The 23,089-nt window shown below is 38.9% G+C and overlaps 2 protein-coding genes across 2 annotated transcripts in view; one reads left to right on the plus strand and one right to left on the minus strand.

The window, feature by feature from the left end:
• cpt2 (carnitine palmitoyltransferase 2) overlaps positions 1-23,089 on the plus strand; it is a 397,454-nt gene that overhangs the window by 358,635 nt on the left and 15,730 nt on the right. The gene's annotated exons all lie outside the window — the stretch shown is intronic.
• LOC140312417 (desmoglein-2.1-like) lies at positions 4,350-22,545 on the minus strand. The gene is made up of 14 exons (XM_072390247.1): positions 22,382-22,545; positions 19,168-19,296; positions 18,605-18,760; positions 17,624-17,765; positions 17,161-17,318; positions 16,112-16,246; positions 15,697-15,882; positions 11,329-11,774; positions 11,073-11,215; positions 9,940-10,161; positions 9,413-9,655; positions 6,418-6,548; positions 5,982-6,254; positions 4,350-5,663 (listed from the first exon to the last, which is right to left on the minus strand). Exons 1-14 carry the CDS (start codon positions 22,424-22,426, stop codon positions 4,587-4,589), a joined length of 3,486 nt encoding a protein of 1,161 aa, XP_072246348.1. The 5' UTR covers positions 22,427-22,545; the 3' UTR covers positions 4,350-4,586.

The following is a 23,089-nucleotide window of genomic DNA, read 5'->3' on the forward strand; positions in this document are numbered from 1 at the left end:
AACAGTGCTGAAAAGAAACCTGGGATTATTCTTATTCTCTTCTATCAATAATGAATAATAAGCAGTTCTAGCTTTACGAAGTGCTTTCTTATACGTTATTAAACTATCTTTCCAGACTAATTGAGACTCTTCTAAATTAGAGGAACGCCACTGTCTCTCCAGCTTTCTTGCCGTCTGCTTTAACGTACGCAGCTGTGAATTATACCAAGGAACCAACCTCTTCTGACTGATTACCTTCCTTTTCAGAGGGGCAACATTGTCCAGTGTTGTACGCATTGAAGCTGTAGTGCTGTCAACAAGAGAGTCAAGTTCTACTGGAGTAAAATTTAGGTAGCCATCCTGTGTCATATCTGCACATGGCAGTGAAGAAAAGGATGATGAAATCAACTCTTTAAATCTGGTTACAGCATTCTCTGACAGACACCTTCTATATGTAGAATTCTTCTCAGAAACCGTGTAGTCAAGTAATGTAAATTCAAAAGTTATTAAAAAATGGTCAGACAAGACAGGGTTATGAGGGAACACTGTTAACTGTTCACTCTCAATGCCATAAGTCAGCACAAGGTCAATGGTATGATTAAGGCAGTGAGTAGGTCTGTGAACACTTTGAGAAAATCCAATAGAGTCTAATATAGAATTAAAGTTAATATTTAGGCTGTCATTTTCAACATCTACATGAATATTAAAGTCACCCACTACAATGACTTTATCTGTACTCAGCACTAACTGGGATAAAAACTCTGAGAATTCAGACAGAAACTCAGAATAAGGGCCAGGTGGACGATACACAACAACAAACACAAGAGGTTTTTGTCATTTCCACTTTGGGTGGGAAAAACTGAGAATCAGAGATTCAAAAGAGCTAAAACTAATCTTGGGTCTAGGACTGATTAGTAACCCTGATCTGAAGATAGCTGCCACTCCTCCTCCTCTACCTGTGGTTGGAGGAACATGAACATTTAAATAGTCAGAGGGAGTTGATTCATTAATGCTAACATGATCCTCCTGCTGCAGCCAGGTTTCTGTAAGACAAAATATATCAATATGATCACAAATCAAATCATTCACTAACAGAGACTTCAAAGGGAGAGATCTAATATTCAGCAAACCACATTTAATAGTTTGATGTTTTTGTTCAGTTAAAGTTTTTGTTTTAAATTTTTTTTGCACAAGAGGATTTGCTCCTTTTGTGTTTTTTGATTGAGGGGGGGGCAGCATCAGGTGGGAAGCCGCAGAGAAGTGTGTAAGACTACAACTCTGCATCCTGGTCTCAACCCTGGGATGTCATGTTTTTGGATGACTAATGAATTCGTCCATATTTCTAGAAATGAGAAGAGCTCCTTCCAAAGTGGGATGGATGCCGTCTCTCCTCATCAGACCAGGTTTTCTCCAGAAAGTTGTTTGCTGGACACCATCTAGACAACCAGCGATTGAAGGAGGACATACGACTAAACATGTCATCACTGGTCAGATTTGGCAGGGGTCCAGAGAAAACTACGGAGTCCGACATTGTTTTGGCAAAATTACACACCGATGCAACATTAATTTTAGTGACCTCCGATTGGCGTAACTGGGTGTCATTACCGCCGACGTGAATAACTATTTTACCGTATTTACGTTTATCCTTAGCCAGCAGTTTTAAATAGGATTCTATGTCGCCCGCTCTGGCCCCTGGAATGCATTTGACTATGGTCGCTGGTGTCTCTAATGCCACGTTTCTGACTATAGAGCTGCCAATTACCAGGGTTTTGTCCTCAGCGGGTGTGTCGCTGAGTGGAGAAAATCTATTTGAAACGTGGACAGGTTGATGGTGAACCACGGGCTTGACTTTAGGACTATGACTCCTCTTCCTGACAGTCACCCAGCCACTCTTAAGTCCCGGCTGCTCGGGATCTGCTCGGGGACGACTAACAGAGCTAGCTACGCTAGGTGGCTCCGCACTGACTAAAGGGGCCTGGCTCGCTATCGGGTGGTTTTCAACAGTGCAGAGCCGAGCTTCCAATTCAGATAACCTTGCCTCCAAAACTACAAAAAGACTACATTTGTTACATGTACCATTACCACTAAAGGAGGCAGAGGAGTAACTAAACATCTGACACACGGAGCAGGTGAAAGCAGGAGATAGAGGAAGAGAACTGGTAGCCATGCTAAGCTAGAGAACCCGACACACCGCTAAAAAGTGAAAAATAAAAACTAAAGATCTGTAAGAGTGAGCGTTAGAATATAACAAGTATGGGATAGAGTTAACTATGCAAGATGTGTAAATTATAGGGAGAAATAAGGTGATTATTAGTAGTTCAAGAAGAGCGAGAACTGTCACAGTGTACACACAAAGCAACAGGAAGTGATGCAATACGTCTTACCGCAAAACAAAGCCGTCAGACAGTACCATGACCATGGTCATGACCATTGGAAGGATCCAGCTTGAGCTGTTTTGCAAAGAAGAATGTCAGTCTCTGGATGTGCAAATCATGTATAATGTATGTACCTCACCATTGTGTGCCTCTTTGTGTTGGTCTTTCACATAAAATTCCAATAAAATATATTTGTTTAATTTATGTCTGTTTAAAATATGTTTGTGGTCGTACCGGGACAAAATGTGAAAAAGTTCAAGGGATACTTTTGCAAGCCACTGTATCTAATTCTATTGTAACAATGAGTGAGCACCTGTATTATATAAACTGTGAAATAAAAGGCTACTCAGCCACATTTAGTTGAAACAAAATTTAGCCTGCAGTGTTCACACGTTCAGACTTTTGGAGGTGAGAATCAGTACGAGAATAACACTGGCCAGATTTAGCAAAGAATGATAGTACAGACTAAAAGTGGTTATACTCTGTGTACTTGTGTATATCCTGCACTGCACTCTGTTCTTGGTAGTAGATTGGTGCTATCCCTTGTTATTTTGGAGTTTTTACTTTTATCCAGTTCCATTCTGACAGAAGAAAGATGTCTGCATATCCAGGCTAATGGGTTTTTCAGCTTGATAAAATATCGGAAACGGGATCAAGGGCAGGACTAAGACAGTGTAATCAATTGGTTGTGTGAATTCTTGCCTCCATGTATACATATGTCTTCATCCATCCATCCATTTTTTTTAATAAACTCTTTTATACAATTCAGCAGAAGCAGAACTTCAAATGAGGTATTCTATGGAAGAAAAAAATACAGACACTGATATCTCAAGTTTTTATTGATAAGATTTATGTAGGAATAATGTCTATTACATCCCAAAGGCATGATCATTTGACTACATCCAACAGATTTCAAAACTGCTGTCGGCAAAATACCATGCAGTGTGTTTATATGAAGAAAAAAAAAGCCAAAGTAAAGAGTAAAACCAACAGTCTGCTTGAGAAACTTTGAAAAGCTGCTGACAATTACTCTATCAACATTTGATATATTTGCCTTTCTTGGTTGTTCTAACGATCATTTATAGGGGCATGCAAAAGTTAATTTCTTTTACTGTAAATAGCTACGTAAGAAAACAACCAGGATTTCAAAGGGCATAGTTAAAGATGACACATTGCTTCAGTAATTCAAGCAAGATAGCTATTTTACATCCATCTTTTACATTTTTAAAATATCAAAAAAGAAACACTTTACATCATCAATAGTAAGCTGTGCTGCATCGACTGTAAAACTGTGCCAATAGTGATGTTGGAGATGTTTCTAGATATTTATTTATTTTATTCTCTCCTTAATGCCACAGAAAAATAAGTATGCATTGCAAAAAACAACCATCATTCTTCCTTTGAATGAGAAAAAGCTAATTCATACAAATGTTTAAAAAAAAAAATCTTCACCACAAGCTTTGACAAAAACAACTGTTTTAAAAGATTATGTTGCCTTTTAAACCAAAACCAATTAAAAGACTGTTCATTGCTTAAATGACCCAAAATCATTTTTATGCTCAACAAAATAAAATCTTGTCAGTTTCAGGATGAAGTCGAAGTGACACAAACAAGATACACTAGAAAAATATCAGCCACTGGTTGTTGTTGTCCTATAACAATAAGTTGACATATCTGTTTTACCCTAGTACTTAATATAGCACCTTTTTCCAGGTATTACAGCTTAATACTTTCTGTAGCTAACCTAAACTTGGTCAGTTCTTATTTTGGGGATTTTTCCCCTCACTCTGTGACATTATCTGGTCATCTTCCACAAGCAACTTTTTTACCTACATATTCTTATGCTGTTTAGGTTGGCAAACGTTTTAGTGCCATGGGAAAATATCCAGTTCATATCAGAGACCTTAGCAGAAGTTATGTGATACCTGAAATCTTACATAACTGTCCCCTTTTGCATGGTGCTCTTTTTCTTTTCCACTCTAAAATTGCATAAAACATGCAATAATAAAATTACACTAATCATGCTTAAAATAGAAGAGAATGATTCATCTTTAATTTGATGCTTTATGCAGATCACATTATAATTTACAAGTTTAAATATTCACTGCAACCAACCCATCACCAATAGCTGTGTTGAAAAACTTGAGTCTCATAAGCTTCCCACCACCCTCGAGGAATCAGGAATATTCTTTGTGGAACCCGAATATGTTTACCACTGTAAAGGGGGAGCTCTTAGTTAGCGAAATCCCTTTTCTCCTGCGTCACAACTTTGCGGATGGTGGGGGCTTTGCTCACTATGGTGGAAGAGGTACTGTTCTGAGAGCGAGTGGATAGGCCGCCGTTACTATTGACAACACTTTGAATGCTGGATACATCAGCCTTCTGGAGGAGACCTTTTGTCTCTTGGAGCTGCTGCCCTCTGCTGCTTGTTGACTCTCCAACCATCAGAACTTTCTGAGATCCTGATAGCTCTCTGGACTGCAGAGTACCCCCCTGAATGAGGCCAGTTTCGATCCCCGATAACATCCTCACTGAGCCTGCAGGGACCTTGCCATCAACAACCACAATACTTTGGGAGCCAGATATGTTTCCTGCTTGGATCAGATTGGCACAGCGTCCCTGGATCCCACTGCTCTCCACCAGTACCGTGCCTGGACATTGGGATTGTCCACTGGGCATTATTGTCTGCCCCTGAACAATAATTCCTTGAGAAGGTCCGGTCTCAATGGTCTTCATCATTACCATGTCTTGAAGATTGGTGGCTGGTGCCTCAGCCAATACCATTGCATTTTGAAGCTGTGGCTGGACAACATAGTGCACTGGCTGCAGCACAGGGGTGGTGGTATAATAAACAGGCTGCTGCTGCTGTACTAGGAACATCTGGCTTTGATTTCCCATTTCTGTTTTTGCTGAGGTCGTCACTTCTCTCACTGGGGCCATGCGTTCCTTCATCATTTGAGAATGCTCAGCTATTTCATGGACGATGGTCTGCTCTTCTTTGGGGATGGTTGGCTCCATCCTGGGTGGTTGGAACAGCTGATGGGCAGTAACCAATTTTGATTCAGATGTCTGAGCACTGGATACAGAGGCACTAGGCAGAGGAGTGAACATGTCATTTGAGATTTTTTTGCCTCCACATATCTCAGCAAGAGTCCTGAACTTCAGTCCAAGATTGTCGAGAAATTCCAGGTCATCGTCAGATTGCAGAAGGCTGCAGCAGCCCACAGACCCAACAGAGGATCCCTCTCCCTCATAGTCATACCCCAACAGTCCATCCTTCACTCCAGCGTTGTCATTTCCACCAGTCACCTAATGTTGAAATTTATGTTTTATTTATGTTGATATCAATTACCATAGTAATATCAACAAATCAAAAAATAAATCTTAAATTCAAAACCACATGTGACACATATAATTTAAAGTTGGTAAAAGCACCAAAGACATCTGTCCTCATATCAAAATACAAAGCTAATGTCTGTCATGCTAATGTAAAACAGCTGTGGACCCTAAGAGCCACATTCCATTCATTCACATCAAATTATTTAGCTCAAAGTTGGCAAAAAAGTCCTTTATTTAACAAATGTAACTATCTGTTGAGCCTTTCCCACCATTCAAATGATTTCTCACCTGACTGTAGTACTGTCTCAGGAAGTGGTCTGGCAGAGCTATGCCATCGTAAATTCTTCCAACTCCTCTTACTTCTCTGCTCTCAGACACAGAGTAGATGCCACTGCCCTCCCAATTGTTCATCCCCCACATTCCATCTGTGTGGCTGGTTCCCCCATTAAACCCATTTAAGGAAGTGACAGATGGTTGCATTTCAAAATTTGTCCCAGGTGCCCTTTGTACATGGTTCTGAACTGTGTCAGCACACACTTGCATAGTCGTCATTGGCACCTCCTAGAGCAGAGCAGGGATTCAAATGTCAGTAGTAGCTTTTTTATGTGGTTGCAAACCAGAAAATGCAACAAGCTTTCCAACAAGCATCATCTTGACAGCAAGCAAACACTAAGTGTACCAACACAGCTGCACTTTAAAGTCAAGGTTAAGTGGTCTGTCTTACCGTATTGTCTCCCTGGCCCTCAGTGTGGTAGCTGATTAGGTGAGACTTTGTGTCAAAAGGCATCTCAGAAAAGATGTCTGGAAATTTTTCCTTATCTCCACATAGGCAAAAGAGCCCTAACAGGGGGATGACTGTAAAGGAAAAAAGATTTAGTGCATCTTGAAAGATAACAAAGTTTATGCAAAGCCAGCAGTAATCCGTCAACATTTGAGTTATCTGGCAGGTTTAGTCATCAGTCCACGTACTTATGTGGTGGCATGTGTAGTGGCTTTTAACCTTATTGAGATTCAACAAAGCGCTTTATCATTCTCCTTCACCCTTTTACACAACCACTCATACAGCGCTTCTCAATAGCTACACACTATCGATGCAGCATATACAGCATGTTTAGTTTCTACACAAATGAGCATAGGGTGAAAACCCGTTCATTACCACAAGGGTAAAAGGGGATATTCAATGACTTGCCCAAGGACACGTCAATACCGAGAGGAGCTGGGGATCAAAACCCAGATCTTCCCGTTTCAAGACTCACCAGGCATGCATAATCTCCACCCCTGCACAAGTGCAGCCCCTGAAGGCAGTTAAAACAATCACATGCACCATCCACTGACTCTTGCACTGTGACTGCGAGGCCATTTCCGATGCAGGAGGTGTAGCACGTGATCTAGCAACTACTAATTTCTTTTGGGTCATATTAAGGCCTTGTCTACTTAAACATGATATTTAAAAAAAAAAAAACTAAGATTTTTAACTGATTTTGGCCTAACTTTCACAAGCAAAGTTTTCTATCCATTAGGATTTAAGACACAACCCCTGGCAAAAAAAAAGAATGGAATCAACACTATTAGAGGACATTTATTCAGCTTTCTTATTTAGTAGAAAATAATTTTATTCAGCAGCTGAATGTCAGCTGAAAATTCTGGCTTTGTCAGACATGTTTTTAATTAGGGCTGGCTGATAAAACGATGTTAAAGTTAGATTGAAATTAAATTCATGTTGACCCCTGTGATAAGAGCTGCACATTTTCAGTCATTTCAGTCCACATATAGAAACGCTTAGAGATAAAACGTCCTGTCCCTCAGAACAAACAAGTGAGACAACAACCAATGGCCATTGCATCAAATACATGGTCATTTATTGCCGTCAAACATTGTTTGAGCAACCTGTAGGGAATAGGACTGAATGGATGTGGGGTAGACTGAATGGACCCAAAGGGTGGCATGAAAACAGCGGTGAGACAGAGTGAATCAATTTGCGATGAAGCACAGCTTGCTGAGTTACACTGCTGCTGCCTGAAGGCTTCTGCTGCAGACATAAGAAAGAGCTTGCACTGTTGCATGTGAGCTCAAAATATGGATAAAAAGAAATTTGATTTTACCGCTAGGAGCCAATTTTATGAAGTACAACAAATTTAACTGCAATCTCAAGAATGACAGGTGCTAAAGTGAGACAGGAAAAATGAAAACATGTTGCTTATATCATAACATGTGCAATGTATATAAGAATATTTTTGTAAATACATATAAACATAGCAAAAAAACATGCTGTTACACACTAACACTGACAACAAATCAAATTCTATATCATGCTAAAGATTGAGACCAATAAATAAGGAGATTAATATCAGGATAATATTTTGTGACATATTGGCCAAACATACTTTTAAAGTTGCTCAGAACTTCTATTTGTTAAAAAACAGAGGTTTCCTAAATACAAAGCTGATTTTGAGCTATTCTTTGTTAAATGAAAAAAAAAAAAAAAAGAATCTCTGGAGGGTTCTTCTCACACTGGTAAAACTGTTTCAGCAAGCATGACTGCATTTGTAAATAGTCTATAATATACGCAAGTTTTCTCTACTTTTAGTGATGATTTTTGTACTGATCAGTAAAAGCAGACCACTTTTACAGATACAGATTGAAACCGGTACCTCTCAAGTCTTTATGGCTGTCTTTACATAAACATACCATGTGGGTGCTGCAGACAGCAAGCTGACCAAACTTTTTTCAAATATGAGCACAGAAGATTTTGAAGAGAATTCACATACAAATTAATCTGTTAATTAAACTTTTTCCACAGCTGCTGTTCACACAAGCACATCACAGCAGTACGCTTTGTACTACAGATGTGTTCTCCTGGGCAGTGATGCAAGGTGTGAGGAATGGCTGTCCTGTTGAGAGCACGCAGGAGCCAGCACGTAATGCAGAACTTACACAGTGGAAAACGCTGTTTTCATAACAATATGTCGACAAGCTGCTCTATGTTTCTGTTTCTGTATTTATCAGACGCTTTTATCCAAAGCGACTTACAAATCAAGATATAACAGCTTTATAAAAAGCTAACAATAAGCTACAGAGAAGGAACCCAGGAGTCCGACTCTGTCAGAGGGGACAGAGTAGAGATAGGGTGCAGGCAGAGAAGGAAGAGCAGAAAGATAAAGTGCAGAGATAGAGGGGGTAGAGAAGTACAAGGTAAGTGCTGGGATAGGAGATGCTCTCTGAAGAGCTGGGTTTTCAGGAGCTTCCTGAAGATAGACAGGGACGCCCCTGTTCTGGTAGCGCTCGGTAGGTCATTCCACCATCGTGGGACGACACATGAACAGAGTTTGGATTGTCTTAGGCGTGGTGTAGGAGCTGCTAGACGACAATCCTGGGACCAACGGAGGGACCCAGTTGTGACAGAAGCCTTTGCAAGAGCATTCAAGTAGATGGAGCCGTTCCATTAAGCTCTTTGTAGCTAACATCAGGGACTTGAATTTGATGCGGGCGGCTAAGGGCAGCCAGTAGAGTTCAATGAACAGAGGGGTGACGTGTTCTTTTAGGCTGATCCAAGACCAGACGCACCGCCGCGTGCTCTATGTCACAGCAGTATAAAGCAGTGCAAGTGTGTCATGATCAGTAACCAGTTCAAGGTTTCATTTTTGCATTTGAACAAAAATACAGTCTGGTGCTTTGTACAATGACCACGAAGGTGCAAATCAGCAGCAGGTCACACTTACATAGTAACAGCAACAGGCCCAGTAGTAGTAGTCCAATGCCGGCAGGTCCCAACTCTGCTCCTTTATGAAGCTGACCATTAGCACCTAGTTTTCCACATGCAACCCCATCCTCACAGGAACAAACACGGACCCTCACTCTCTGTGGTTCAGGACAGGCCTTTCCCTGCTGGTCTTTAACCAACAATTCCACCTCATAGAAACCACGCCATATGGATTCCTGAGCTCTCAAGATCACGGCAGTATCTGTCAAATACACAACATTCATTGTCCATTAATCAAGGTCCACACTTGTTCAAATTAAGTTTAATCAAGATTAAGTGCATGACAGGTCAAACACTTTTAGTGGTAGTTAAAGAATAACCTTTTATTTGCCTAAAGCAACTTTTTGCCTTAAAACGATTCAAACTTTGAACTCAGTTTTAAAAACAAAAATATGTGGCAGACAATCTATCCAAAGTCATTCTAAACTAAACGTGTATCTGTATAGTTTTATCTAGCTACCATATCTTTGAAAATATTCTCCTCACCGTTGAGATGCTCCACTCGCCATTTTCCTTCAGTGCTTTCAGGGATAATGGTGAACTCAAAAGGTGGCCCATTAGGGGATGCATCTTCATCGTTTGCATTAATAGTAACAGTATTCTGTGTGGTACATATGGTCTGGACGTTACTGGTCAGGACGGGGCAGTGGTCATTAAAATCTTCCACCTGGATGGCAATGGTGCCAGTGGCTGTTTTAGCTGGTATGTCTATGATGCAAAAACAGAAACAAAACTGTAACTTTCATCCTTTTCCTTTGCATATAATTTCTTTCCACTCAACCAATGTCAAGAAAAGAATGGTTTGCCCTGTTAATATTGTACGGTGGTTGAAAGTAAAACTATTGTCTTGTTTCTTTGTTTGCATGAATTTGACTGCTGGTTTCTGGTTTATTTATGTGCAGCCAGTCAGGCTGAGTAAATCACATAATTTACACATCCTGACTTTTTTTTTTTTAACTGGACTTCTCAAATCCTACTATACCTTATATATACTTTATAAACACATGTGTTAAGTTGTTATCTGATGGGGACAAAGTGAATGGTATAAACTAAAGGTGATAATATGGATATAAAAAAAAACTGTTTAGTTATGGAGCTGAGCTGTAAAGTCACAGTCTGACCAAGTGACAATGCTTTTGGTGATTTGCAGTTGAAAAAGAAGCAATGCTATCTATTATAGTTCTTGTAATAAGCTTTAGTGAATAGGTAAAAAGATGATCCTGAAATTCCATGTTGCAGCAGGCCTGGGTTCAAGTTCCAACACATGGCCTCTTAATGCATGTCATTCCCCCTCTTTCTGCAACTCTCCTGTCTCTTCCACTATTGAACAAAGGAACTCATATATATGTTTAAGAGTATGTTGAAGCATTTAAAACAACACAAGTCACATTGAAACAATTAATTAATAGTACAGTTGGATGACTTTTCCCCAACGGCCTTCCTCAACAAAGTTTGACTTTCAATTCTGCTTTGGGAAAAAGTTAACATAGTATTTCATTATTGTAGCAAAGCACATACCTAAGAGCTACATGTTGACAATTTTTTTTAATAATAAATGAAAAAAATATATATATACATATATATAATTTTATTTTATTTTATTTTTTTTTTTTACATACCTTCTGAAATGCAGAGTATTTTGGCATAATATGTCCCATTGACCAGTAATGGAGATTCCCTGTCAGGCATCTTGTTCAGTGAGATCTCAGCAGTCTTTGGATCAATAGTTAGCCAGTTGTCAGGGTCATACCCTTTGACATACCTGCAGAAATGACAGTGAGTAAATTTACACACATCCTGCACACATCAGTAAGAGTGAAAACTGACACAAGTGTTTTTCTGTAAAAGTCTTTATATGTATGTGCATGTATAGACCTGACATCCTCAGCAGGTTCTCCAGTGTCGACATCTATTGCAGTGTAACGGTCAATAGTTTCTTTAATGTTGACGGTGTGGCCTCCTTCTGAGATGGAAATGGCTTTGATTTTGGGATCAAACTGTGGTCCCTCTGGCTGGTTGTTCACAGTGATTTTAATGGGATAACTTTTTAAAGCTGAACCACTTTGCCCTGATGATCCTGATGATCCTGATGATCCTGATGATCCTGATGCTCCTGATGATCCTGATGATCCTGATGCTCCTGATGCTCCTGATGCTCCTGATGCTCCTGATGCTCCTGATGCTCCTGATGCTCCCGATGCTCCGTTTCCGCCACCTCCAATACTTACACCAGCTCCACCAGCAGATCCATCAACCAGTAGAGCCTGGTTCTTCACAGTCAGCCCTAATTCAAGATTCTTAAGATCTTCATAATCCACAGGCTAGAAAATGTAAGAACAACAGAAACAACAAGTTTTAGTACATCTAAAATTAAATGAAATAATAAATGATGCATATGAAATATTGCTTGGGTTTTTTCAGTATCCATACTTCAGCCAATTACCATGGGTACACCATATACTTTAGGGGATGTGGATATGTCTTACCCTTTTTTATCACAATTTAAAATGATTTAACTTTAACTGCTTTTGCATTTATGTATGTTTTTTTTACTAATATGAACAATTTGAGGTTTCTTGCCATTGTGTGAAAGGTTGTAGCTCCAAGTGGTTGGAAGAGGCATCAAATGACTTATGAGTTATAAAACCATTTTAAAATCCTTCAGGCTATACAAAAACAACATGCAGGGGTCTTCAATGCTTTTTTAAACGTTTTTGTTGCCTTACAACCTAAAATTTGTGAGTTTTTGTGAGGTTTGAATTGTTCGATCAACACAACACATCTACCACTTTGAATGTGCAAAATATCTTTAACTGTGTCACAACACAAAGTCTGGCACATCTAGCCACTGCTCTTAAAGACAAAACTGCTCCAGCTCCTTTAAGCTGGATGGGTTTTGCTGGTGAGCAACACTCTAAGTGAAACCACGGATTCTCAATCAGACTGAGGTCTGGACATGAACTTTTTCTGCTCAAGACATTTGAAAGTTTCCCGTCAAACCAATCAGGTGTTGCTTTTGCAGCATGGTTACGGTCATGGTCACGCTGAATGTTTAACCTTCTTTCTACTTTCAAAACTCTCGAAGACTAAAACAGGCTTTTCTTGAGAAGTTGTCTGGATTTACTACTATCCATCTTTTCCCTCAGTCTTGACTGATCTCTGAGTCTTTCCAATGAAACAGCGTGATGTTGCCATGACCATGCTTTGCTGGATGGTGTTGTATGGATGGTGTTTTCAAGGTAATGGGTTTGAGCTGATGTTATGTTTTCCTCGATGGCCATCTGATGAGGATACCTCCTTCTACATGTTAGATGTGTCCTCCAATGCCTTTTGCTAAACCCCAAATGTGCATTTTGTTTATATCGTTTGAGCTAAGACTACTTTTCTATATGAACCATCTATGTGGAGTGTAGAATTTCAATAGTAATGGATCTAATGGTGCTTTGAGGCACATGTGTTTGAGGCATATTTTTGATATTTCTTATGGTCCAGCCCTGCTCTGCACAACAGTGACGAGTCGAGACCAACTGCCTTTAACATTCATTTGTAATACTTTCAATCCCATGAGTAGCAGCAGCTGCTATGTTGAATGGTTAGCTACTCAAGAACTGACAATTCAAGTACTCTAGGTGTGTCTACATAGAACAGTGACAGTGACCCCTGCAGCCATACACTTTTATCGTAATATGACCATTCATTTTGGAGTGCCAATAACTTGCACAAAATATGATAATATCAGATGTAATGGCTGCTACATCATGGCCAATTTATTAAAGACTGAAATTATTTATTTGTTTTGGTGGTAATCTGTCAGCATATAAAAATCAATCAAATTAGCTAATCAATCAAATAACTGAGCTAAATATTTGCTTAAATAGTTTTTTTCCAAAATATTTGACAAGGCGCAAAGTGAGACAGGTTTGAGGTTGCAGTAGCCGCTGGAAGGGAGCAATAACTCATATTTCACTGCCATTTTGCTGCTGGTTTGTTTGCAGGTCCCAAAAGATTGGTTTAGCATTCAATATAGGCAATGTTATGCCTATGTTAGTTTCAGTGACATTTACCTAGTTATTCTAATTTAGTATTGATCTAGTTCAACAATCTATCTGTTTTTTGGGGAAGATTACAACTTTAGTCTACTCTGTTTCTTAGATTTTTGATCAATTATCTTTATGAAAAGAAATATGACTATTTATAAACGTACCCAGTGTCCCAGATCAATTCAACCTTAAGCCATATTTTTTTTATAACCATCTGTAATAGATACATTTTGATTATTTAAATTGATAAGACACATTCTGACATTTGGTTAGAGGCTTTAATTTTACTTCGGCCTCATTTAGATGGAAAAAGTCCCGGTGCTGTGGAAAACTTCTTGTCTCATACCGGTTGCCCAAATTAGGGCAACCGGTGGAGCTGAATGGCTACAGATTGGTGGCTTTGGCATCTCATATCATGAAGACCTTGGAGAGACTCCTTGTTCGCCGCATGAGATTGCAGGTTGCTGAGGATCTTGACCCCCTCCAGTTTGCCTACCAGGAACACATAGGAGTGGAAGATGCGATTCTGTACATGCTGCATCGGGCATATGCTTATCTGGATGTGCCTGGTTCATATGTGAGAATCATGTTCTTTGACTTCTCCAGTGCCTTCAACACCATAAAGCCTCCCATACTGAAAGACAAGCTTCTAGGTATGGGTGTGGCCCCCTCCCTGACATTGTGGATTATAGACTATCTGACTACCAGACCACAGTATGTCAGGATGGGGAGATGTGTTTCTGGAACACTGGAATGCAGTACTGGGGCTCCGCAGGGTACTGTTTTGGCTCCTTTTCTTTTCACCCTGTACACATCGGACTTCAGGTACAACTGCCACATACAGAAGTATTCTGATGATACGGCTGTTATGGCATGTGTGTGCGGTGGACAGGAGAAGGAGTACAGGGACCTTGTGGAGTCCTTCTATGGCTGGACCAAAAATAACTGTTTGCTCCTGAACACTACCAAGACCAAAGAGCTGGTGGTGGACTTCAGGAGATCTAAAACTCCATACCAGTCAGTCTGCATTGATGGAGGGGAGATAGAGACTGTTCAGACCTGCAAATACCTGGGGGTGGTGCTGGATAATAAACTGGAGTGGTCTGCCAACATAGAAGCAATGTACAGGAGGGGCCAGAGCCGTCTGTTCTTCCTGAGACGGCTCAGGTCCTTCAATGTCAGCATGACATGATGTGCATGTTTTATCACACTATCATTGAGAGGGCACTGTTCTATGCTGTTGTCTGCTGGGGGAGTTGCACTACAGACAAAAACTGTAGGTGCCTGGACAAACTGGTCAAAAAGGCCAGTTCTGTTGTAGGTAGAAGACTAGACCCTCTCACCTGAGAGTGAAAGGCTCATCTCACTGCACTACAGGACTGAGAGGTTCAGGAGGTCCTTTGTCCCCACAGCCATAAGGCTTTTTAACAGTGACTGCTGACATGTTCTTCTCACATTAATTTATTCATTATTATTATTTTTTCTTCAAATATAAAATCATTGCAAATTTTTTTTATTGGCAATTTGAATTACTACATGTAATGTAGTAATGACAATTACTACACTGACAAAAATTTTTAAAAAAGGGCACATATACCGCATCCTCACCACTGTAGAAGGCCAAGGGGGCACTTTAGCAACAATTTTCAACAATTGGGCGACAAGGGGGGACAACCCTCTTACATGTATTTACTTGTGTGTGGTATGTTGTATTTGATTGAACGTACCCAACTTCTTCTGTACAAAATCCTTTCACCTTTACTGGCTAATAATAGAGTATTTATTGGTTATAGCTATGAATTTAAATAAATTGTTACCAATATTTAAGGTTTTATGAGACTCTTTATTCATAAATGTGTTTTTTCTTCAACTGAGTGTGGTGCATCGATCCTGATTTCACATTTATGTGGTTCATTTCAAATATCAAGTGAAATTTCAGAATTAACTGAAAAAAACGGATTTCACGTCTGAGCAGATTATCCTGGCCAGTACAACATACTGGGGCAACTGCAGGTGGCACAGTTTTGTAATGCAGCCATGTAGGATGTAGTGATAAACACAACATTTCTGGATCCCTATTGATAAGAACACTGTTGTCAGTCATCTACACCTTCTTTCATTCCTTGCCTGTGAAGCATCCCACAATTTATTAAATTCATCTTAGAAGTGACTAGACTAGCAGCACATCTAAAAATGTCAGTACCTTGACAAGCTTTAGAACGCCCTCATTGGTCTTGGGGTCTGTTGTTATACTGAAATATCCAGCCTCATTGCCTTGAGCAATATCAAACACAGTCTCCCAGTTCTCTGTGCCCTTCAGGTCCAGGTCCTCTGCTTTAAATCTCATCACCTCTACATCATATGTGTTCTCCTCAATGCTTGCTGCAAACTGTAAATAAAAATACATTAGAAGATTAAAGTAATATGATTCAGTACAAGAATATGTATCTGTAAGACAAATCTATTAATTATTATTTATGACAAATATTTGATCAGTAACCAAGTCATACAAAAAAATTTAATCCACTGAAAACCTCCCTGGAAAAAGTTTCCAGATGCACCAATATACACTATAACATATGTACACGTTGATGTGTTCATTATAACAAGATAATTACCTCTTCTTTTTCCAGAGTGGGGGGATTGTCATTTACATCACCGACATTGATAGTAACAGTGCCGGTTCCAGTGTTCCCCCCTGGTTGGCCTCTTAAGTCTTGACCTTGCACTGTTAGAACGTATTGATAAATTTTCTGAAATGAAACAATATTTTACATTGGGATATTTGCTGGGCAATCTAAAATTAGTTCACACAAAAACTCAAGACTTTGTTGTACGTTTCAGTGAAATTGATTAAATGATCAAAATAACGTTGTATCATCAAACTACAGAACAACCCTGAAGCAGACACCGTCCACTCCCAGACTATGCCTTGAGATTCTTTGAGATCTTTCTGATCATGGATACCACAAACAGAGTGACAGCCTGGTGGATCCCACCATGCAATGTTAACATAAAAGTAAAAACATAAAAGTCAGGTCTACCAAAACATAGAGCATAAATCTCCTGAATGAGCTGAACGTCTGAAACCAAAATTGGTGAAAGTATGCAGGAGTAGTTAAAGGACAAAAAACGTACAGAAGAATAAGAATAAAGAAGAAGAATAAAGGGAAACAGAAAAACAATAAAAATTGGGGAAAGCAATAATGAAAGACCTGGAAATGAGAGTAGAAAAAAAAAGCAATGAATCTGGGAGGGACGCCACTCTGCTATTACCAACTCAGGACATAAATTCTGAATATTGCAGTAACTATTGCAGGTAGTAGTTCTACATTGACAGAACATGCTTATGTCTGTGTTTACTGAACCCGTGTATATTTTTTGCAGTTTGTCACTGATCATCTGTTCACTTTCCACTCTCCTCTCAACCAACAAACTGTTTTTAGAAGCTCTGGTATTGATTTGGGCTAGTTAAAAGGTAGGTTTTCTGATAGTAATGATTAGATTAAGTCTACTTAAGTCTAAGAATTAACTGAATTAACTGCCAAGTTCTTCTCATTGTTCAACACAAACATATACCTTTCTATTGATCGTTCAAAATGTATGTGGGTCTATACAAATGACAACGAAAACAAAAAAAGACAACTGCTGTCCGTATCGTTCATACTTCTCTGTCCAACATCCTCTTGACAAAGACTGTACCATCTGTGCTCATCCTGAACATGTCATCGGGTGGATTCTGATCTATGAGCGAGTATGCAATGACAGAATTGACATTCTCTGGTTCGTCTGCATCAGTTGCAAAGACTTTCGTAACTGAAGTACCTGTAAAAAGAACATTAAATGAAGAAGTTGCAACACTTGAAATTATTCCTATCAGATCAAATACAAGAATAAATAACAGTAAAAAAAAAAATGTTTAAACATGACTGTTTAACTATTTCCTATGTTCTTAAAACATTCTAATGTGTCCACATTTGTCCACTAAGATAAGTTCCAGCAGAAATTTCCACATGAAAAAAAACACTACTTTGCATATAAAAAGATTCAAAACAAACATTAATTTATAATGAAACTGTGTAGTGTTATTATTTCCATAAAATATTGTTATGAAAACTTGCATAACTAACCTGGAGGACTATTCTCAGGTATTTCCACCGATTCAATTTTTCCAAACACTGGAGGATTGTCATTCTCATCTTGAACTTTGATTCGTAGGTCAATTCTTTTCTCCGCCTCCATGCCATTAGTGAACTTAGCAACACCAGACAGCTAAAAGAGCAGAACATAACTACTAAGTTGCTGACTTTGTCATTTGTCGCAACATGAATCAATAGAGATGCAAACAGTTGTAAATATTTCTTAATCAAATATAAAAAGTAGTCATTTCTGACACTTATGAGGGTAATAACATTTTTAAAAAGTACTCTCATTAAAACACTTCAGAAGGTAAATAAATGTTAAAAAGAGGAAATGGAAATACAGCAAATTCAAGCAAGTTACTAATGTGAATGTCTGAATCACTTGTTCAAGTTGGTGCTTCCTTCGCAGTTATTGCATGTAACCCTACAATATTTGACTGTGACTGTTTCTCAAGTCATTGCCTACAACTGGTGATATCAATTAGAATTTCTTCTAATTCTAAAATGTTATGTAAATTTATCTGGCTGTGCCACTTTGTTGTTGATCTGTTTTTATTTAAAATGTACCATCCTTGATGGTATCGGGGAGTATCAGAGCACACATGTGGGTAAGTGTCCTATATCTGAGGCCACAATTAATGCTGAACAGGTTCCCGACCTATCACTCAATGAAATTTTTTATGTTTTATGAAATAAAAACAAAAGAGAAAGAAGCCCCAAACTGTTGAGAACAGTTTCTTTTCCAGCAGCAGCAATGTGTCTCCAGTTTTGAAACACTGACTAGTTGTTAAAAGCAACAACAAGGCAACATGATGGTAAACTTGGCCCAGTGCCAATGAGCAATATAATAAGTTTTTTCTTTTTTATCTTTTAGTATGGTATTTATGCTGTTATCTCAATTAAATATAGATTTAAAATGATCTGAAAATCATTATGACCCATCTTCTTTTGAGTTGTGGAATAACTCACATTGTAAGTATCGATCTCCTCCCTGTCAAGGATCTTGGTCACACGAACGTTTCCAGTCTCAGGGTCGACAACAAATACATTAAAGGGATACTGACTTGCACCAATGCCTTCTAGGGAGTAGACAACATTTGATCCACTTTGCAGATCCGATCGAATCTGAAACACCAGAACATTTGACAATTTTATTGCACCAAGGAAAAAATGATCAATACCAGACTAAAAATACATTCCACCATAAAAGTAGACCCATGACACAACATGTCTTTGACATTAAACCTAACCTGAGTTGACAAGTTATTTTCTCATGTTATTGGTATAGTAGATTTATTTTACTTTGTTCAAATTTTGAAGTACATATTAAGTATATATTAAGTATATTATAAGACCATTTTTTTTGGAACTTGCTTCTGTCACCCATATACAACTGTGCACTGAGTACAGTTTAGCTTTCAGTATCTTAAGTGCCAAAAATGGTTTTAGAAAATTTAAATAGCATTGTAATGGCAATACTGTCTGTCAGGTTAGTAAGTAGAGTTAAAGTGAAATGGCCATCACTGACTCACCCTGGCTATAGACCTCTCGCTGGTGTAGTCCACATTTTCCATCAGAGGTTTTGGAGGGAGAATCCATTCTCTTCTTTTTCTGACCAGATTGCCTCCAGAATTTGCGCTCACCCCAGTAACAACCTGGAGCTGTAACACAACACAAGTAACTCCACATTAAACCCATACTTGACAGGAAGTCAGCTGCATATCTTTACAGACTGGAGTATCAATTATGCCAGCATGGGAGAATCCCAAGTGCTTCAATAGAACACGTCTTCCTCAAATTTAGGTCACGACTAGACAGACACACAGCTAAGGATGGCATCTTCTCTTCTTAAATGAGATTTTCTGTGCAGGATGTGTGCATTATTGTTTTCAAACGAGTGTTCCTTATCAGAGGTGAAATGTCTTTCAGAACCAAAAAGAAGTCAAGCTGCCTTTTCTTTGAATATTTAGGATTACCAAGGCTTGGGCAACTGAGAATTCCCACAAACAACATGGTAAAGACTTCCAAAACTAAATAATCATTTCTTATAGCCAATGGGAAATTATACTGTTGCAATTTTAACCAAAATAAATTAAAAAGGTAAAGAAGAAATACAAATATTTTGCTTGGCGTAGTCTAAAATAACTTTCTGAACTTGTAGTTTGGGGTGCACATTCCCCTACTTAAGGCATGTGGTCATATTAAATCTGACAACTGCTAATCCCAGCCTTAAAACCCACATACAAGCAATGTGCACATTCATATCAATTCAATTCAGTTTATTTATACAGTGAGAAATCTCAAGGCACTTCAGTGATACAGTCCAATTCTTTATAATCACAATCCAATCAAATCCAATGAATTATTTAAAAAAAATAATCCAATTCATTCATATAGAGCCAATTCAAAAACAATATCCTGGCTCAGGAAACCAACAGATTGCACCGAAACCAAAGTGTTTAAGTATGCACCTGTAAGGTTGGTACAGTGTGGCTGCCTTTGTTAAGGAAAGACTGACACACCCCACCTCTTCCTGGAAATTCAACCGTTCAGACAAGTTATTGTTTTGTACAAACTTCTCGTGAAAGGAGTGGCCTCACATATGTGAAGCTGAAATTTGACCAAAAGAAAGCTTTGCTTTCATCCTCGGGGACTTTTTTCAAGGAATTAAGTAACTGTTTCATATCCTGGTTGTTTTGTTTCCACTGTGCTATAAAGAACTGGTCCCTTTAGGTATATTATTATGCTGACTGACTGTTGGATGTCTGCCTGAAGAGCAGCTCTGAGTTACAGTAGAAGCATTTTACTCTACGCCTTATAATATAAAACAATACAGACTGCAACTGAAGTCAAGTTTTAACATAAGGTTTATCTACCAATTAGTACTCTGACTGGAGCTACAATGTTATTTTCTCATTTTTAAGGCTTCGAGAGTGTAGACATTCAATAACTATTGCTTTCAGTCCGCTTTGTTTGAAGCGGTAGCATGATATACCCAAGTTAACCAGGACTCTGGGAGTCTAACTGCAGCCCAACACAACAGCACTGTCACACAGGTAAAATCCCTCACAACAGCATTGGGTCAATATGGCAAAAAAATATATAATAATCACAGAATCCGCTGTTCACAGGTGAGGCACTAAAGGTGCTGATGATGATGTCATTTCAAACAGGCGATTGTAACCGTGATTTGGTCCATAAGCTGCATCCATCAAAGGCTGAGTCTGTGAGGAGCAAAGAGCTCCGATTTGTCAACGAATGTGGTAGAAAATCATTGAAGTGTTCAAAAACAACGAAAAAAAGAAAGGAAAATTGGGAGGGACTTGCACATTTCTCCCTCTAAAGTGCAGAATATCATGAAATCATTAAAAGAATTTGGAGAAAAATGACAAACTTGATACCGATACCAAGAAAAACATTAGATAGAATTTTTGATACCATGGTGGGAAAAATGACTAATTAAGAAGCATGTAACGTTTCTGATAAACAGCTTCAGATTAAGTTGCACTGGCTCTCAGCTGAAAATAGGTGCAGTAGTCTAAATCAACTTGAATGAAACACTTTCATATCATTTTCCTTTTGGAAACAACAAATCAAAAGAGATAAATTAAAGAAATGACCATGTTCTGAAATTTGAAAAATGTGTGTCATGATTACAATTTGAGATCTACTCAGCAAACTAATTATCTCTGCAAATGTTGGACCACAGCGACAGCTGCACACGAAATACACAACACTCATCCTCATCTTTACATTATTAACTCCGAACTGGCTCACAGGGGGCTCTGAACAAAGGCGCTGTGTTAAAACAATCAAAAAAGACTCAGGTAGACAACAAGCTGCACAGTTTTAAATGTTCCCATTGCCTTGACTGTTAGACCAGCCTCTTCCTCACTAAAGACAGGTTAGTTTTATTATAAGCTGTGCTCCTGTGGTCTGCTGCTCGTGAGAAGAGAGGCTGCGTGATGTCCGTCTGTGGAGGCAGCAAGGATCATCGATGCCGTCGTTAATGAACACGGTGACTTTCAAGTAAAGCAGAAACTAAACCAATGTTGCGTAGTTAAAAACATTTCAGAAAATACAGTCGATTGTGTTCAATCTGCCGCCTTAAGTTATGATGAAGATATTAACAGAGCGTTTGTAAGAAAATACATGCTCTGACAGCACCATTCCCACTACAGTTAGGTAGTTCTTTTTGGTAGTGTCAACGTGCACGTGCTCATAATAAAAAATAAGAAAATAATAATTCCAGCCTTTTATATCAGCAAGAAGAGGAAATAAACGCGACAGGGTTTGGGTGACTGACTGTTATCTCCTAAACTATCGTTCAAGTGAACACGACTCGAGTTGTAAAAGACTACGGTTCTCTCAGCGTAAAAAAACCCACCAAACTGTGTCAAAAACACATCTTACACCAGGACCCGCAGGCTCAAAGACAAAAGAACAACCATGACACGATAAATGACAACGTTTTGTCGTTTTGCCGACAACTTGATCAGAAATGACGCACAGACTGTAGAATCTGCCTCTCCGGCTGTTGTGCGCGCTCCCGACACCAGGGGAACAGATTATTTCAGGGGAACTGAATTTCGCACAACATAGCTTGTAACGTAAAAGCGCTTTGAGTGGTCAGCTAGACTAGAACATGGCTTTATAAGTATTCAATTTACCATTTTTTACATTCAAGTTTTAAACTCCTTCTTCTGAACCGTGGAAAGACAATAATTCTCAAAAATAAGGACTTACCACAAATAGAAGCAATAATAACAATAACGAAGGAACTCGAAGCATAACTGAAAAAAAGTCCCGTATCCAGATCAAGTAAGGAGAAAAGCCCCCAAAGGCGACACTTCCTGACTAAACAGGTAAAAGCCGAGAGGCATCTGGATATTCACTTGATCACTGCCCAACCCCCGCAGAAGAGCTACGTGAGACGGAGGCGGGTTTATCCAAAACGTGTTCGTACCTGTGCTGAACGCACTAACAAGGAAAGCAAACAGAAAGGTGTGGAAGTGGTCACATGACAATGTATGTCAAAAGGAACAAAATGCAAAGGATTTCAGTGTTTTTATTACATGTTCTTAACTTCATTTCTACCTCAACCTCAAGTCAAAAAGTATAAATACAGTCTAATTAAATTTAGCAAACAATATGTAAGTGAAAAGCCAACTCTTAACTGTCTTCTTTCAACAGCTCACCAAATTAAAGCACTGGTCACACCACACTGAATTAATTCTTTGTGAGTTCTTATATTTTAAATGGCGCCATCTAAGCATTGTTATGTGACTTTAAAATACATTTTACTCTACCTTCAAGTTAAAACTACATTATCTGATGTGTCAGAGAGGTTTAGAGCAAGTTTCAGCATTTTAACTCCATGTTATTTTAAGACAACAGAACCAGCAAAGTACAACTTGCCATCTTGTTAAGCCTGGGGAGGTGTGAGCCATTATA

This window comes from Leuresthes tenuis, unplaced genomic scaffold (genome assembly GCF_036924035.1).
Source record: "Leuresthes tenuis unplaced genomic scaffold, fLeuTen1.0.hap1 SCAF_7, whole genome shotgun sequence".
In the NCBI taxonomy this organism is placed as follows: Eukaryota; Metazoa; Chordata; class Actinopteri; order Atheriniformes; family Atherinopsidae; genus Leuresthes; species Leuresthes tenuis.